The sequence below is a fragment of the Heterodontus francisci genome, chromosome 33 (genome assembly GCF_036365525.1).
Source record: "Heterodontus francisci isolate sHetFra1 chromosome 33, sHetFra1.hap1, whole genome shotgun sequence".
Classification (NCBI taxonomy): Eukaryota; Metazoa; Chordata; class Chondrichthyes; order Heterodontiformes; family Heterodontidae; genus Heterodontus; species Heterodontus francisci.
This window is the reverse complement of record NC_090403.1, coordinates 30952504-30971740: the sequence shown is the minus strand read 5'-3', so window position 1 is coordinate 30971740 and position 19237 is coordinate 30952504. Positions and strand designations below refer to the sequence as shown.

Genomic DNA, 19237 nt, shown 5'->3' with positions numbered 1-19237 from the left:
CGACAGGTGAGAGTCTCACCTCAAATGGGGAAAAATAAACTTCCATGTCCTAATCCATCCCAACAAGAAGGAGAAATGGGAAACTCACCCACTCGCTTCCATGTAAATGCAGGAGATATGTAGATGAAAACTTTGAGTAAGAAAATAGCCTGATTTTACATAGATGCCAATGACTTTGTTCCTTCACTTGTGATAAATGACCCAATAAACTAGCTTTATAATACTGTTAGCTTTATTAATTAGTAAAAGATTTGACATTCAGCAATCTAAAAGAAAATCATACATTTTTGACATGGCAATGGAAACTTCGGATGAAATATTTAACAACTAATTGACTGAAATTGAGAATGTTTGCAGAAAGAGTACAGTTATGTTTAGCTGTAAATGTTAACACCTTTTATGCTGCATTTGGTTCCCTGACATCTGTACGCATTTTCAGCTGTCGAGGTACTTTTAAAAGTATCTTGGTGGCTTAATGATGTCCCTCTCAGCAACAGCTGTGGGGCATTGCCATATGAGGCTTCCCCAAAGCACCAAAGAATGATGTTAAGCCAGTGATAGAAACTGACAGCCTGTCATGCAGGAATAGACTGTAAGATTCTTCAAAACCTATTAAAAAAAAAGTTGCCAGACTGATACCAGTGGAACTTCTGTACTAACCAACCAATTCAGAGTAACGTGCTCATCACAGATACATCCTTTTATAAAACAATTTTATTCTCAATATGTGGGCATCACCTACAAGGCCAGCATTTATTGCCTATCCCTAGTTGCCCTGAGAAAATTGCAATACAACGAAATGGCTTGCTGGGTCACTTCATAGGGCACATTGGTGAGGGATGGAGTTACAGATAGGCCAAACAAGGTAAGGGTGGCAGGCTTCCATCCTTAAAGGATATTTTCATGAAGACTTGGGTCTCCACGAGGCACTGAAGTTACAATCGTAGGCCTATGAGGTGGATATTGAGCTGCTGCCCTGACTAAGCATACCCGACCATTTCCAATCTACTTCTGTTTGTAGGTCTCACCTACTTGGTTTTGAAACTATTGAAAATATTGAAAGAAAATGATGCATTAGCAAGGATTACTGGCATAATCAGAGATGCACAATCGTTCAGACATTCTGCCTCACACAGATCACCAGAGTGGCGTTTCTTAACTATTTTGAATTAACAACTCAAAAGTAAATTTTGGTTCTAACCGAAAAGCAGTTTTGGAAATTAGCCCACTGTTGGCCTAGAATCAGGAAAAGTCACTAATTTGATCAAGTGCTAAACCTACTCATTCCAGTAAGCTGACTGCAGATTTATATTCAGAAGTAGAAATTAACACTGTATCTGACCTTGAAACAGATGCTGGAAAAATAATCCCTATATATTTCAATTCTATCCTCCCTGGATGCAACTGAAATAGTTTCAAGGGATGGGCAGAAAAATTCTGTAATGGGACAAATCACATTGCACTCTCTCATCAAGTTGGGTTCCTCAACTCTATTTGTTTTGATCATTGCCATGTGGTTTGGTTGTAAAGACAAATGATAAAGGTCTCCTGAAATTGGTAACAGTGCAACTAATGTCCTAGCTATTTCAGCCTTGATACTGAATCACAAATGGTCAGACTATTGTTAAAAGTTCCAAAGTCATGTAGCATTGCCTTTACAGATAAAATTAATACACCTAAGGTTGCAGAGACCTCAGTGAAAAGACACACACGTCCTGGAGTAAGAATTAGCCGAACATCTCTGGTACTTCGGACTACACTAGAATTAGTTACACAAACACTATTTAGACACATGCGGAGGGGGCTGCTACAATGTACAAGACTGTAACATACTTTTCTGTTCAGCAGAGAGTGCTGAAGCACAAAGAAGATACAATGTCCATGCTTTGACATTTACACATAAGTCCCGTTTAACACTCGGGTTTAATAAAACTTGGCCCATTTGAAAATGTGCGTATGATAACTTTTTCTTCTAATGATTACAGAAAAAACAAAGTTTGACATAATTACATGAAAGCGTTTCTGCTTCTGCGGCACACAGTCACTTTGTAAAGGGGAGAAGGCAGGACAATACAGAAAGTTATGCATCAGTGCACGTAAGGGTGTTCTTAAGCATAGGAATGAACTCCCTTTTCCTTCAGACGTTCTGTTATATCCACTCTTTTGTTTCCAATTCCAAAAGGAACAGTCAGGAGAATTAAGGCTGTTGCTGACTTGTTCACTTTCACACAGCGGATGTGGCTGTGGGTTCACTGTTGAGGCTTTCAACGATGTCGTCCCTTTTCAGTTTCCGTAGGGCAGTGCAAAGTGCGTCCGTAGTGGCAGAGTCCTTGGCTGCCCAATCGGAAAGGAGGGCATGCACTGGGTGTTCTTCCTGTTTGAAAGTGTCTATGTGTTCCTCATCATACCCCAGCAAACCAGCCAGGTTGCACCATTCTGCATCCTCCTCGCAACTGTTCAGCAGCTGCTCTACCTCCTCCTGCTTGTGGAGAGGGAGGGAAGTGTAAAGGCCTGGCTCTGCTCGTGCAGCTACAAACAGAAGAGAGAGACCATTAAGTGGCATAGCAGGGTCAAGAATATCTCAGCATATAAATTCAAGTAGTTGTTTAACAGCAAATGTGTCCAATGCAGGGGAAAGGGGTATATCATTCCAAGTTGCACTTTGAACATCTTGGATCCAGTTTTGACTGCTGGTGATTCTAGTGGGAAGATGGCAGATAAGAGTACAAACCAGAGCTGATGAGACAGATGAGTTAACATGCACACAGTTGTAGTGGCAAGATGGGACTATCCAATGGCTCAAAGGTAAAGTCACCATCTCTGAGTCTTCAATTCAGAATGAACCCAAATATGATCTCCAATCAGTGGTCAGTCAGCTGACCCCAGGTCAGAGGAGTGTTGGAGGCTGTACAGTTGGCTGTAGCACCTTAGAGCTATGGAAGAGAAAATGAATTGAGGTTTCTGCTCATAGAGTTACCTGGAAAAATGCATCTGCAGATGCTGGTTAGGGAAGCCTCAGGTTTGGCTGTGATTGCCCTCCAGAGTTGAATAGCCTACCAGCATTGACTGTCGAAAGCTTATATATGAATAAGGGCCACTTGGGTAAAGTACCAGAGGATGAATGCCATCTGTGGAACTGTTGGGCAGTAACAGAATTAATATCTCCAGGAAAGGAGGGACGAAAAACAACTAATTTGCTGAGGATCACTAAGTTAATAATTTGATGACTATTAATTGTAAGGCATATAGTAGCATTGTGGTTAAATTACTGGAGTAGTAATCCAGAGGGCAGCGCAGTGGTTAGCACCGCAGCTTCACAGCTCCAGCGACCCGGGTTCAATTCTGGGTACTGCCTGTGTGGAGTTTGCAAGTTCTCCCTGTGTCTGCGTGGGTTTTCTCCGGGTGCTCCGGTTTCCTCCCACAGCCAAAAAGACTTGCAGGTTGATAGGTAAATTGGCCATTATAAATTGCCCCTAGTATAGGTAGGTGGTAGGGAAATATAGGGACAGGTGAGGATGTATAGGGACAGGTGAGAATGTGGTAGGAATATGGGATTAGTGTAGTATTAGTATAAATGGGCGGTTAATGGTCGGCACAGACTCGGTGGGCCGAAGGGCCTGTTTCAGTGCTGTATATCTAAATCTAAATCTAATGATCCAAAGACATGAGTTCAAATCCTACCATGGTAGCTGGGGAACTTAAATTCAATTAATTAAATAAATAAATCAGGGATAAAAAAGACAGAAGCAGTAATGGTGATTATGAAACTACCAGATTGTGGTAAAAACCCAATAGCTTCACTAATGCCCTTTAGGGAAGGAAATCTGCTGTCTTTATCCAGTCTGGCCTATACGTGACTCCAACAATATGGATGATTCTGAACTGCCCTCTGAAATGGCCTAGCAAGCCATTCAGTTGTATAGGGATAGGAAATAAATACTGGCCTTGCCACTGGTGCCCACATCCTGTGAATGAATAAAAAAATACCGCTCCCTCATACATTCGCAATCTGTTCAAACCAAATATTCAAGACATCAATGAATAGTGAAATGTTAAGACTTCCTTGGGACCAGCACATCAGATGCATCAATATTGTCAAGGCTCATTTTTAAAGATATCACTTCAAACCAAAACAAACATCTTTAATCTGTTAACATTTATAACATTTCAATATTCTTTATTTGCAGATTTCACCAATTTTCACCCAACCTGACACACCCACATAGATTCCTGACATTTCCACAATAAGGTTGTGGATAGAAGGGCCTTGTCCATGAGTGAACGAACATTCCCGAGGAAAATGCGGAGAGGAGCAACGATCATTAATTTTCTAGCAATGGTGGGTGGACAGAGTGGGATGGGAAAATGGTTGGCGAGATTAACCCACAACAGACATACAGAATGTAAGGCCGGCGAAAGAGAAGAATGGGGCAGTTAAAGGTACTTCTCATAAGGAGGCAGTGACAGAAACTTCAATGGGCCTTTCAGAGACTGCCAAGAAAGGGTAGCTGCAAGCTTATCCAAGAGATCACAACTTTATGAGCCAGACTTGAGAGTCCCACCAATTGAACCAAGATAACAATTTTTAAAAATGCATTTAGGCCTACTCATATAAATACAATTTTAAAAAACACCTGTGGAGAACCGAAGGCATTCCTGTAAACCAGTTGATATTTTTTAAATATATATTTGCTCTCATCTATTGTTAAAAAGGGAAATTTCAAGTTTTGTATAGTTAGTGGATGAATGAAGTGTGTGGACATCAGAAATTACACTTGTTGGGGGTCATTTTAAGTTTGCCAATAGTGTAAATGGAAGAATATCTAAATCAACAAAAACAAAAATTGGGAGAAGTGTATAGCAGGCAACCAATCCCATGTTAAATGACTCCTATTCTTTCTATTGTTAACCTATTGGCTTAGTGTCCGTTAGTGCATCTGTGTATAAACAAGGGAATGCCAGTCAGTATCTCATTGTTATCAGCATGAGACAGGAGGACAGTGTCTGGTATTTCATCTGGCTCTAACCAGCCTAATAAACATTTGCAGGTAAAGTAACGATGTTCTGCAATTAACCTTTCACCAAGTCCGATTTAGAGACAGTGGGCCTGAAATTCCAGCAGCACCACCCACACCACCTTCTCCATTGGCACAAGACCTGCAAGGGTGTGGATCCTGTGCTAATTCGGGGATAAGGCAAGAGTTGCCTGGGTTGTGAAGGCTGGATTGCCAAGGTTTGGGGTCCACACCTTGAACAACCCAGCTTCAGTGTGCTTCTTGCTACGTCACTTTTCAGCTGAATATTGACAACAGCCTGCTCACATCTGACAGCTCTTTTGGTGTTAGCAAGTAACCCGTTAAGTGGTTAGAGCAGGCCATCTGTTTTCAGTGGATGATTGCGTGCATTGCTTAGGCACTTGATTGTAGAGCAATAAGACAGCCCAACAATCTAAATTACATTTAATAGGCAAGATCGCAACATTTCCAGGAAATGCATTATGATTAATTGATGGGGTCAGAACTCTAATTAAGGACAGTTTCACAATATCAAATGGGCAGCACTTTGCTAATTACAATGCAAGTGCTTTATATCATTTGGTTATCTCTCTTTTATTTTACTTATAATTGCATTTTATTAAAACCCTGAACTACATTAAGGAAAAGTTAGGATTAAACAATATGAGCTGGTTTTCCTCTGCCCTACTCCTTAACAGGACCCAAAAAATGATTGCAATGAAGAGGAAAAATGAACACTAATTCTTTGCTCCCATTTTGCTCCTGAACGGCGCAGCACACAAATTTCCTCTATAGCTTTCCTGGTATCTGCACCAGAACAGCAGGCAGCAATTTAAATTTTGTGCAAATGAACAGGTGTTGCACCTAAATTTCCTCTCATAGCATCAGATGCAATTCAAAGGCAAACTACCTCCATTAAGGCTTGGCACTCCTGAGCTGCTGTTTAGGCAATGCCAAGCTCAAGGAACAGATTTCTACCATCAAGTTGGACCTTATTTTTTATTTAATGATTTAAAAAGTTACATTTTTGCTGCTTCAGGACCAGTAACAGATTGCTATTTACCTCCATCACTAAGCATAAAATATAATGCTTAGCATTGTGCTACACCCTTCCCTTTTGTAATTTGGCTTAGTTGGAGGAAGACAAGCAAACAACTTCAATAGCTACTGAAGAACTTTACCTAACCATCTCCCAAGCCACATTCCTGTTTCCCCATCACATAACAAGAACACCCCGTTCCTCCTGACAGTACAACTTGTCTATCCCACACAAAGAATTGATGGACTGTGGAATTCACTTCCAGGGTTACTGGTTGAGGAAAAAGCTGGGAGACCATTCAAAAATGAGGTTGAATAAGTGCATGAAGGAAAAGGCGGTTAAAGAGATGTTGCAATGAGGCAAAGAAATGTGATTAGGACTACTTGCTCGCATGGAAGGTAAATGCAGACTGGTTAGGACAAATGGCCTGTTTCCATGTTGTAATTTCAACACATTTCCTAATATCTCCCCACACCATTCCATACCCACACATTTTTCCTGATTCTCCTCCTATTGCTTGGCACCATGATGATGCCCTCTTACCGTCTCCCTACAAGGCAGATTGTGAGGCACCTGATTGTGGTACTGCTTCTTTCTTCCTGGTGCAGCTACATGAGCACATTGACTGACTGGGGAAGGTACATTCATTGTAATGCAAATTGAACGTAACTAGTTTTGGAAGGTCAAGGAGTCAATAACACTACCCTGGAATGCACATGTGAGGCAAGAAGCTGATCTTGTCCCATAATACATGGCAAAGTTGTGTGGCTGTATGTTTTCAATGGTGAAATGGATGAACTCCATTTGCATCCTTTGCAAACAAGGAAACTGTGCCAAGCATATTGGGAGATTTAGCATACATCTGATGCAACTTAGAAGGACTTCATTAAGTTACAGTTTAAAGCCGCAATTACTTTTGACATTCACTAAGCGAAATGGCCCTGTCTTGAAATGGATTTGTAGGTGTGTATGTAGGACTGTATCTAATTCTTTGGCAGATACCTTTGGAATTAATTGTGGATGTGGGAGCAGCTTTCTCTCTCCATTGTGGGTACGAACCTGGTCATCAGGTGCGAGGTGCTCATGTTGTTGCTGTATGTGGCCTATTAACGGCCAATTAAGGGCCTCTTCCCGCCATCTCCCTGCGGGGGAATCACCTTGTGACATGAGGCATCTTCTCTGCAGGCATGGAGGGGGAGGTCCCTCCCTCCATGGGCAATCTGTGGCCCATGGAGGGCCCCCGCTGGGAATCACTTCACTCCCCCACCCCGGGACACCCCTCCCTGGACTGCATGACCACCCCTTCGGACCTCCCCCGCCAGGGCCTTCCGGACTGGCCCCTCACCTACCTCTGGCTTGGGGTTCCAGCACTGGGCCTGGGTCCGTGGTCTCTGCAGTACTGGCAGTGGCCACCGCTCCCGATACTGCTGAGCTGCCGGTCCTCTGATTGGCCGGCAGCTCTTGGAGGTGGGATCGCTGTCTTTACAGGGACGGAGATCCTGGCTCCTGAAACTTTGATGGAAAAAAACTGGGGGATTGCTCCAGGGGGCAGGAAAAAAAAGCGGGGTTTGTCCTGCTTTTTCAGCCCAGTACCAGGAGCCCTGTGTCCTACACAGAATCGAGCCCCTTGAGTTTCCGATATTGGTCAAGTTATTGTAAACCACTTTGTCATCATATCTGGAATTCTCCAATTTAAATTCCCCTATTGGCTTAGTGGCAGCATGTTTGCTTATAAGCTATGTTCAAACCCTACTCCAGAGACTGGAGCACGTAATCTAGGCTAATACCTCAGTGCAGTGCTAAAGGAGAGCTGTGGGTCTGAAGCTCTGTACACTCAAATTGGATGTAGAAGATGCCATGGCACTACTTAAAGGAACAGCAGTAGAATTGTCCTGGCCAATATTTATCCCTCAACCAATGTCACTAAAATAGATTACCTGGTTGTTTATCTCATTGCTTATTATGGAGTTGCTTTGGCTGCCATTGCAGAAGTGACTACATACAGTATTTCATTGTCTGTGAAACACTGTGACCTCCTGAGAACAAAAAAGGCGCTATATAAATTCAAGTTCTTATGAACAATGTGCAGTCCCAACCCAAACTTAATATATAACCAGCTCTTTGCTGAAGATGCACACAACATTAATTGCTTTAGGTGCACATCTATTTCACATTTTCATGAATTTGAGAAGGGGAAAATTCTTTCTGATCTTAAATCTTGTCTGTGGTTCATTCATGTTTATAAAATGACACAGTACAGGAGGTGGCCATTTGGCCCACTCTGCTGTTCCTGTTCTTTGGTAGAGCCCCACTCCCCTACACCTTCGCCATAGCCCTGTAAATGTTTTCCCTTCAATTATTTATCCAATTCTCTTTTGGATGTTATTATTAAATCTGCTTACACCACTCTTTCAGGCAGCACATTCTAGATCACAACAACTTGCTCTTTTAAAAAATCCTCATGTCTCTTCTCATTCATTTGCCAATCACTTTAAATCTGTGTTCTCTGGCCCTACTGCCACTGGAAACAGATTCTCTTTACTTACTATATCAAAAGTGTTCATGATTTTAAACACCTCTTTCAATGATCTTATTAACCTCTTGCTCTCAAAGTCCAAACTTAATAACCTGTTCACATTGTCCATTCTTCTCAGAATTTTAAAAATCTAGATCAGGGCTCTTTTAACTTTACTCTCTCCAATAAGAACACGTTCAATTCTGTCTGTATCTTTTCACAATTTAAAGCTATACATTCCACAATCGTCCTCTACTCTTCACTGAACCTTTCTCCAAAGCTTCTATGTCCTTTGGAGGAGCCTTAATCAAATGCACATTTAATATAGTGCATTTAATATCGCAAAAAGTCACAAGATGCTTAACAAGAGCAATATCAAGAAAAACATTTTTGATACCGAGCCACAGGAGGAGGTATCAGGACGGATGAACAAAAGCTCGATCAAAGAGGTAGGTTTTAAGGAGCATCTTAAAAGTCGGAGAAAGCGGTAGCAAGGCAGAGAGGGAAATCTGGAGCTTAGGGCCAAGGCAGCTGAAAGCAGAGCCACCATGGTGAAGTGATTAAATTCAAGGATGTACAGAAACCCAGAAAAGCTGAAGCACAGAGATCTCAACGGCTTGTTGTGTGGAGGCTACAGAGATAGGGAGGGGCAAGGCCATGGAGGGATTTGAAAACACGGATGAGAATTTTAAAATTGAGGCGTTGTTGGGCTGGAGCCACTGTAGGTCAATGGGCACAGGCGTGATGTGGAGCAACTTAAGATGGAGAGGAGAGTTTTGGATGAGCACTGGTTTATGTAGTGTGGGAAATAGAAGGCTGACCAGGGGAGCATTGACAGTATATTGTAAATATATTTAAGAATGAACATTAGGAAAATGAGCCATTGTGATCTTTTTGTGGAAATGGTAGTTTTTTTCATATGAACCTACTTAATTTGCAGGCAGGAAAGGACCAACTCGTCCATCAAGCCTGCCCCACACTCATGATAGTGGAAGCATCATGACTAGACGCTTCACTTCCCAGCCCTCAGCTCTCACCACAGCCATGTAATCCCTTGGGAGAGACAATATAAAACAGAAAAAAAAGCCAATCATGGAAAATAATGCTCTGGAAAGTTCCTCCCTGACCCCCTTAGGTGATCAAAAGCAGTACTGGAGATCACATGGACATATTAGCTATAAAGTCACTTACCTTCTATGTTGCTGCTAAGAGTCAACGCTGCATCGAGCTAACTGAATATTCTTGCTCTGAGTTTGGTTTTGGGTCACAGCCTATTAAATGGTGTTTAATATGAATTAGGAGCAGGAGTAGGCCACTCAGCCCCTCGAGCCTGCTCCGCCATTCAATAAGTTCATGGCTGAACTGATTACTCCACATTCCCACCTACCCCCAATAACTTTCCACCCCCTTGCTTATCAAGAATCTATCTTCCTCTGCCTTAAAAATATTCAAAGACTCAGCTTCCACCGCCTTTTGTGGAAGAGAGTTGCAAAGACTCACGACCCTCTGACAGAAAAAATTTCTCCTTATCTCTGTCTTAAATGGGTGACCCCTTATTTTTAAACAGTGACCCCTAGTTCTAGATTCTCCCACAAGGGGAAACATCCTTTCCGCATCCACCCTGTCAAGACCCCTCAGGATCTTATATGTTTCAATCAAGTCGCCTCTTACTCTTCTAAATTCCAGCGGATACAAGCCTGGCCTGTCCAACCTTTCCTCATAAGGCAGCCCGCCCATTCCAGGTATTAGTCTAGTAAACCTTCTCTGAACTGCCTCCAATGCATTTACATAATTCCTTAAATAAGGAGACCAGTACTGTGCACAGTACTCCAGATATGGTCTCACCAATGCCCTGTACACCTGAAGTATAACCTCCCTACTTTTGTATTCAATTCCCCTCGTGATAAACAAAAACATTGTATTAGCTTTCCTAATTACTTGCTGCACCTGCATACTAACCTTTTGCAATTCATGCACTAAAGTTCCAAATGTGAGAGCAGTATAGCAAAGAGCATGGAGTGTTTAAGGGAGTATATTTTGTGTCAAATGTTGGTCCTTTCAGTGGTTAACAAAGCATATATATTGCAGCATTGTCTGAAATAGTTTGTGTGGTTTGTAATGCAGGATTTACATTTTTGAATGGCTGAGCAAGGAGCAGTCATAATAAACAAATCTAACTCACAGGGAGCATCATGAGAAACTGTCAGCATTATATTTAAATGAAATAAAAACAAGAAATGCTGGAACCACTCAGCAGGTCTGGCAGCATCTGTGAAAAGAGAAGCAGAGTTAACGTTTCGGGTCAGTGACCCTTCTTCGGACCCGGAACGTTAACTCTGCTTCTCTTTTCACAGATGCTGCCAGACCTGCTGAATGGTTCCAGCATTTTTTGTTTTTATTTCAGATTTCCAGCATCCGCAGTATTTTGCTTTTATTATATTTAAATGATACAGGCTGGAATTTGGCTTGAGGCAAAAGATGTACCAACACTTCCAGGAATAGGCAAATGATTACATATTACTGAGTACTGTTTTGGTAAACACACTCCTTATAAAGTCCATGCTAAACTTGTACAGCAGCAACAGGAAGTGCATAAACATGGCTAGTAAAAACATTGCTCCAGATGTTAGTCATGTATTTCTAAAATATTCTATGTCTGAAATATTCTGTTTATTTCACTTTTTCCTTGTTATTAAGTGCTTTAATCTCATTACCAGTAGGTTGTTATCACTGTAAACCTTAGAGTAGCAGTGGGCCTGTGACTGAAAGACCTGAATCTTCTACATTGTGGTCCTTTACCGAGTATTTCTTTACCAAATGCCGTCAGGATGTTACAATATTATGATGCCAGAATCATAGTACTATTAGTTAAAGTGAGTACCATATATTATAAAGTGGGAGATATCAGGAGAATGCAGGGACTGAGCTTTGTTTGCCACAGTATCTCCTGACATTGGTATTGGAGATTCGCACCGTATAGACATTCAGTGCCGAAAGAAGACCAGTGTTCTCAACTCAATCTGTATCCCTACATCAGATCCCCTCCTCTGCGATTAGGATAGCATTGTCAGATAAATGTAAATCAATTTTGTAGATATTTAAATTAGATTTGCAAAATTTAGATACAAACTTCATTCCTTCATGGCTTCAGATTATTTTTCATCTACAGGAAGAAAAAAAACCTGCAACTCCACTATCCTGAAGCGATCAGTGTGCATCTCATCAACCAATATTAGAACAGATTAAATGGGCATTAATAGTCTCAGGATTAAATCCAATCAACTTGGGTTTACCTGAAACCATGGAGTTTAGCCCTTTGGCCACTCTCACTTGGGTTCGATCAATCTTAGTGACCATCCTCCGAGGCATTTACTCTTTAATCGTTTATTCTCGCACAACTGAATTGTGCTATTTCAATCTTATTTCATGAATTTAGTCCGATTTACCTCTTGCCTTAAAACAAACAAATGGAAGATACATTTTTGAGGGTTGCATTACCATTTCAGCAGCAAAAATCCAAATGCCCAGACTACAGTTTGCACAGATAAAACTTCAGTTTAACAATATGCTGCACCTTGTAGTTCAAATTAGCTGGGAGATATAATGCTTACCAGCTTCCAACTTACAGTACCCAACCCTTCTCTTTAAGGTCACTATGATTTCCTTAGTTGGTTCCATCAGCTTATGTTCCTACTCCATTGATGCTCTTTTTTTAAGGATAGATTACAATACTCAAATCCAGCGATTATCTGTTATTATCATTTAGCTCCAGTCTTCAGTGCTATATTGACAGGTTTTAACCAGTTCCACATTAGGATGAAGTGTGTGGTTTGCATTGGCTAGGCATACTGTAATACTTTGGTTCTAGCAGGTGCCTCTCAGATCAATTGGTTTCATTAGCTGTAAATAGATGTCAGTCACGTTACTGACAGTTTTGAAAATTATCAGCTGCTTTCACTTATAAACATTCCTATGTAATATATCACTTGATCAATTTCTAAAATTTCAGCCGCTAAAATATGCTATTTCAGAAGAATTTTTCCTTATTTAAGTAGATCTAGCCTGGAGATGTGGCTCAACATGTGTAAATCTGAGTCCATGTTATCTCTTATGTATAACTTTCTGCTGTCTAAGGGTAATAGGTTCTGGAGAGTCTCAACTTGCACATGCGGAACAGGTTTAAACATGTCATAACTCATTCAAGATGTCACAATGCCTGTTGAGTGCTGTTTGCTATGCTGAAGCTTATTCAACCTAAGCATTTTTACCTTTTCTTTATTGTTCCTAGCTTTTCTGTGAATTGTTTCACTCAGTGAAAGATGTCAGTGCTGTGGAATAGAATGACTTTCCATTCCACCCAATGTCAGTATGAAGTACTACCAGGTTAAATATAGCACAGTAAGATGCTAAGTGAAGCTCCCTCAACCCTATGCTAAAGATGTGCCTTCTCCCCAACACAAAAGAGTACACCTCTTTGTAACTTGTTGCATTTTGGGATTGTGGCATAATCTACCTTGGAGAGAATTTTTGCTTTTACTATGATATAATTTTGATCTGAAGTCAAAACTAAGATCCGAAGTTTCCAATGCACAAATTGCCAGTACCTTTTTCTTTTATTATAAAATATAATTACAAAATAATAGGACCATTGGACGAATGTGGTGCCTAGTGTCTTATTGTGTTCTTTTAGAAAGAATGGGTTAGCTATCAAAGCCATTTCAGCCTTCTATGTTTTATTACTGTTGTTATTTGAAGTCTCCCTATAGTATCTCACTGGGTATATGGTCTCTACAGCTGACATCTAACTTAGGCTCTTCTCAATAGTTTTGTGTAAGTACCAGCTAGTTTCTTCGAAAATGTCCAGGTGTCAGGAACATACATCAACACTGACCTTCTAAATATCTTTATCTTGTCTTTCCTACCCAGCTCTTTGCACTTCCAATTTGACCACGCCTCATTAATTCTAGTGTTCATATTCTTTTCTGCTGTTCTAATCCATGATCCCAAGTATTTCAAATTATTAGCCTCCTCTAAAATTTTACTGTGCATAGTTCTCAGTTCTCTTTTTTCTTTGTTATCGTTTAGTATCATGCGTTATGTTACTTTTCTCCATTTATTTGAAGATCAATTTGTGCTGCTCCTTTTCCTACCCTGTTTAGTCATTTCTGTCCATCGTCTACTGCATCAATACAGACAGCAATGTCATCTGCAAAGTCAAGGTCTATGATCTTTCTTGTTGGATATCTTTGACTCTTTTTCATCTGGATAAAACAGCCATATTTTCTTTCCTCGGATTCTGCTATGTTCCTCACTATATGGTCCAGCAATTTATGAAGTAAAAAGGGAGCCATTGGGCTGGATTTTACATCAGGCGGATGGGAGCTGGCCACTGATGTAAAAGCCGGTGGCGAACTCACTTCTGCCTAGCCCGGCGATCATACAGCATTTTATGGGTCCCCAGGCTTTAATTGTTCCGAGGCGGGACTTCCACCCGCTTGAGGGAGGCAGTCCCGCCTCATTGAGCTGCTGGCCAACCACTGGGAGCGGTGGCCACTGCTGGGACTGCAGCCCAACCGCGGACATCGAGCCAGGAGTGAAGGTAAGTTTGGTTTACCTCGCCGAAGGTATTGGTCGGGCCCCGGTGAGGCAAGGTTGGTCGTCCGGCGGGGGCGGGGAGAAGGGGTACATCGGGTCCTAGGTTTGGTTGGGGAAGTGGGGGCCGCCCTCAATCGAGCATGCTATGCCCGATTGTCAGGGCCTCCCCCCGGTGTGCTGAGAGGCTGCCAAGTTTCATAGGGCGGCCTTTCACGTCTCCAGGACACCTGCTTCCCACGGGCAAAATCCCCGTACCCCCCCCACCCTATGTAAAGTGGGGCGGAGGCGGGAGCAGGTCGGGAAGGCCTCCCGGAGCCTCCCGTTCAATTTTACGCCAACCCCCCCATCCCCGCCACCTTGCTGGGGTGGCGTAAAATTCTGGCCAACGTGTCTCATTGAATCTCTTGAATCTGAAAAGGCTCAGTATGACCACCGAGGGGCCATATTATTGCTGTGGTATTGTCACACATCACTGAGGTGCGGCTACTATGATTTTATCTGGAAAATCATATGCCTTCAGAATTTTGAGCATTTGCAATGTATAGTGTCAAAGGCCTTCTTAAAATTCACAAATGTAATAAAACAGGATAGTCCATTTTGCTTTGGCTTGTTGTAGCACCCCATTTTTCCAACTCAACATAAGCCCATGTTCAAATGCCTTCCATTTTGTATTAGCTACAGCTCAGTTGCACTCTTCTTCTTTGGCCTCCTTGTCTCAAGAGACAATGGGCAAGTGCCTAGAGGTGGTCAGTGGTTTGTGAAGCAGCACCTGGAGTGGCTATAAAGGCCAATTCTAGAGTGACAGACTCTTCCACAGGTGCTGCAGATAAAATTGATTGTCAGGGCTGTTACACAGTTGGCTCTCCCCTTGCGCTTCTGTCTTTTTTCCTGCCAACTGCTAAGTCTCTTCGACTCGCCACACTTTAGCCCCGCCTTTATGGCTGTCCACCAGCTCTGGCAATCACTGGCAACTGACTCCCACAACTTGTGGTCAATCTCACAGGACTTCATGTCGCGTTTGCAGACGTCTTTAAAGCGGAGACATGGTTGGCCGGTGGGTCTGATACCAGTGACGAGCTTGCTGTACAATGCATCCTTGGGGATCCTGCCATCTTCCATGCAGCTCACATGGCCAAGCCATCTCAAGCGCCGCTGGCTCAGTAGGGTGTATATGCTGGGGATGTTGGTCACCTCGAGGATTTCTGCGCTGGAGATACGGTCCTGCCACCTGATGCCAAGGATTCTCTAGAGGCAGCGAAGATGGAATGCGTTGATATGTCGCTTTTGGCTGGCATACGTTGTCCAGACCTCGGTGCCGTAGAGCAAGGCACTGAGGACATAGGCTTGAAACACTCGGACTTTTGTGTTCCGTGTCAGTGCGCCATTTTCCCACACCCTCTTGGCCAGTCTGGATATAACAGCGGATGCCTTTCCCATGCGCTTGTTGATTTCTGCATCGAGAAACAGGATACTGGTGATAGTTGAGTCTAAGTAGGTGAACTCTTGAACCACTTCCAGAGTGTGGTCGCCAATATTGATGGATGGAGCATTTCTGACATCCTGTCCCATGATGTTCGTTCTCTCGAGGCTGATGGTTAGGCCAAATTGCAGCTGCAATCCTGTCGATGAGTCTCTGCATACACTCTTCTGTGTGGGATGTTAATGCAACATCGTCAGCAAAGAGGAGTTCCCTGATGAGGACCTTCTGCACTTCGGTCTTCGCTCTAAGACGGACAAGGTTGAACAACCTGCCATCTGATCTTATGTGGAGGAAAATTCCTTCTTCTGAAGACTTGAACGCATGTGAGAGCAGCAGTGAGAAGAAGATCCCAAACAGTGTAAGTTCGAGAACACAGCCCAGTTTCACGCCACTCAGGATAGGAAAGGGGTCTGATGAGGCACCACGATGCTGAATTGTGCCTTTCATATTGTCATGGAATGAGGTGATGATACTTATTAGCTTTGGTGGACATCCTATCTTTGCTAGTAGTCTGAAGAGACCATGTCTGCTGACGAGGTCAAAGGATTTGGTGAGATCTATGAAAGCAACATAGAGGGACATCTGTTGTTCGCGACATTTCTCCTGCAGCTGGTGAAGGGAGAACAGCATGTCAATGGTGGATCTCTCTGCTCAAATGCCGCACTGTGCCGCAAGGTAGACACAGTCAGCCAGCTTCTGGAGTCTGTCTAAAGCAACTCGAGTGAAGACTATGCAATGCATTTGCCAGTGATCCATCAGATAACCTACATCTTTCACCTTCATTCATCCTTATCAATGTACAACAAATTACTATCATCAGATCTACAGAAATAAAGAAGAATGTTTCTTGTAAAAGTTGAATAACTTTTTCAAGCCCTCAGGGTGATAAATTTACTAATCTCATCTCGCCAGTTGGAGATGTCCCTTATGAGAAGCATGTTTTTGAAATAGGCCTGCAAAACTGTAAAGGTCAGTACTGCGACCTGGAATATTCCTGGTTCAAGGGTACAAGTTTGTATTTTGGGGCTGAGCCCTTTTGCCTTCAGGCAGTTTTCAATTAATACTTCCAACATACTTTGGAACAAAAGATTGGGTGAAATGTTTCATCAGATATCCATGTGCCTATAACATATATATTTTGCCTTGTAAGAGATTCTTCTTTTCCAAAAAAAGTTTAAATCCAGTGCATTCAAGTTTCAGGATGGCTCGTCATAGGCGGTGCATAAGCCAAGGAGTTTGAGATTAAAGATCTCAACTAATTTCATATTTTTTTTAAATCACTGGGTATCAAACTTAATTGTCTCATCCCTTTACAAACCTTCCTGTATCCAATTGAGAATGAGGGGTATAGATGAGAACACTTCGATTTGTTTTTTATGTTAATCAATGTGAACAATGTTAATGCTGGAAAATGAAACATTTCCTTATTTCTGGGACCCATTGTCAGCATTAAGTATTTCCCGATCAAGTATAATACAGCCAACTTAGCACTCTGCCAGCAATTTGCCTCAGCCTGAACCTCACCGCAGCATTCTGTCCTGTCCCCAGAGTGACATTTTTCATTTCTCAAGACAACTATCTTTATATCCTTGAAGTTCTTGACTGAGATAGGCAATTAATACTAAATTGGTGGCAGTTTTATGCTGTGTTTGCATGGCCACTCAACATTTCATTGAAACTTCTCAATCACCTTTCATGTAGGACTCTTACAGCCAGCAGTAACATAGAGAGGTAACCTTCATCTTATCTTATGAGCTGGATTCAAACTGTGGTCCTGGAGGTGAATGGACAATGTGCCAGCCAGTCCCAACAACTAAAAATCTTACATCACCTACTTCCCATCAACTTTTTCCATTATAAATTCCTATGTCTACATTTGTAATAGAAACTACTGATGTAAACCTGTCACACTGTAATTACACGTGTAGATGCATTGCAGCACCACCTTTTGCAGGAGGATGGAATTACAGTGTGACAAGTTTCCATGTCTCCAAGTCACTGCTGGCTGTAAGAGTCCTATGTGAAAGGTGATTGAGAGGTTTCAAGGAAATCCTCAGTGGCCGTGCAAACACAGCACAAAACTGTTCCAAATTAGTACTAATTGTCTATCTCACTCAGAAGAACTTCAAGGATACAAGGACAATTGTCTTGAGGAATGAGAAATGTCACTGTAATTACATTTACCTGACAGTGGATGCATTGCAGCACCACCTTTTGCAGGAGGGTGGAACTAAGTGTGACAAGTTTGATAACTTTGATAAATCCAGTCCCAGAGGCCGTGGCATAGTGGTCATGTCACTGGACTAATAATCCAGACACCTAGGCTAATGTTCTGGGGACATGAGTTTGAATCCAACCATGGAAGATGGTGAAATCTGAATTCAATTAGTAAATCTGGAACTAAAAGCTAGTCTAATGGTGACCATGAAATCATTGTCTATTGTTGTAAAAACCCATTTGGTTCACTAATGCCCTTTAGGGAAGGAAATCTGCCATCCTTAATTCGTCTGGCCTACATGTGATTCCAGACCCACAGCAAATGTAGTTGACTATTAACTGCCCTCTGAAATAGGCCAGCAAGCCACTCAGTTCAAGGGCAATTAGGGATGGGGAAAAAAAATGCTGGCCTTGCCAGCGATGCCCGCATCCCATGAAAGAATAAAAAAACATCGGCAGTCTCCATGGTAAATGTGGACATAGGAATTTATAATGGTGATATAATAAGGACAGAATGTATGAATTTAAAAGTGGGTAATGAATAATTATCTTGCATACCTTTGTCCAATTATCCCCCATCCTCTAATTCCACTTTACCTGAAGTCTATACTTGGTCTTGACACCCTGCACAATATTACAGGGCATTGATACATAAAAATCAAGGATGAATGTTGGACTGTTGATTTGCTTTGACTGCTAATAAATGTATTTTATGAGTAATGATTTTGTGGGGCGAACTTTGTTTGCCTTAGCACTGCTCCGCAGATTTACATCAATTCCCCGGGGGCTGGGAGTGCCATGGGCTGCTACCTGCACAGCTCACGCAGTCACATTCATTGATATCATCGAAGAACACCACACGGGCTGTGCAGGTAGCAGCCCAGGGAATCGACATAGTCTGGGTAGCGCTATTAGAAGTGGCGCTATGCGAATGAATTTCTCCCCATTAGACTCTATATCTTTGGAATGTGAGGGGATTTTATAGAAGTATTTAAATATATTAAGTAAAGTAGAAAAGGTAATCCTGAGCATTATTTTAAGTTAAGCCACAACTGTAAGACAAGACGACTTAGGTACAAAATTTTAAAAAGGAATGTTCTGGGCTGGCATCAGGAGGCATTTCATCATAAAGTGATTAAAACATGGAATAGTCTTCCAGACAGGGTAGAGGAGGTGAACTCTCTGCAGTCTATCAACAGGCAGTTGGATACTGTGATGGGGGATTGTAGGTCACTGTGGAAGCAGAAACTACATGGGCCAAATGCCTCTCAGCCCAACCCTTCCCCCACCCCCATCTGCACTCATTTTAGTGTTTACAACCATTGCTGCGACATCCTTTTAGAACTTTAAATTTCAAGATTTAAAGGGAAAGCTAC

General features: G+C 42.2%; 1 protein-coding gene across 1 annotated transcript in view; it reads right to left on the bottom strand.

Annotated features, from left to right (window-relative positions):
- Window positions 1-230: 230 nt before the first annotated feature.
- Window positions 231-19237, bottom strand: part of LOC137348085 (tumor necrosis factor receptor superfamily member 16-like) — a 158455-nt gene continuing 139448 nt past the window's right edge. Inside the window, exon 6 of the mRNA XM_068013265.1 lies at window positions 231-2529. Coding sequence (XP_067869366.1) covers window positions 2225-2529 — 305 coding nt within the window. The 3' untranslated portion in view covers window positions 231-2224. The remainder of the gene's footprint in view (window positions 2530-19237) is intronic.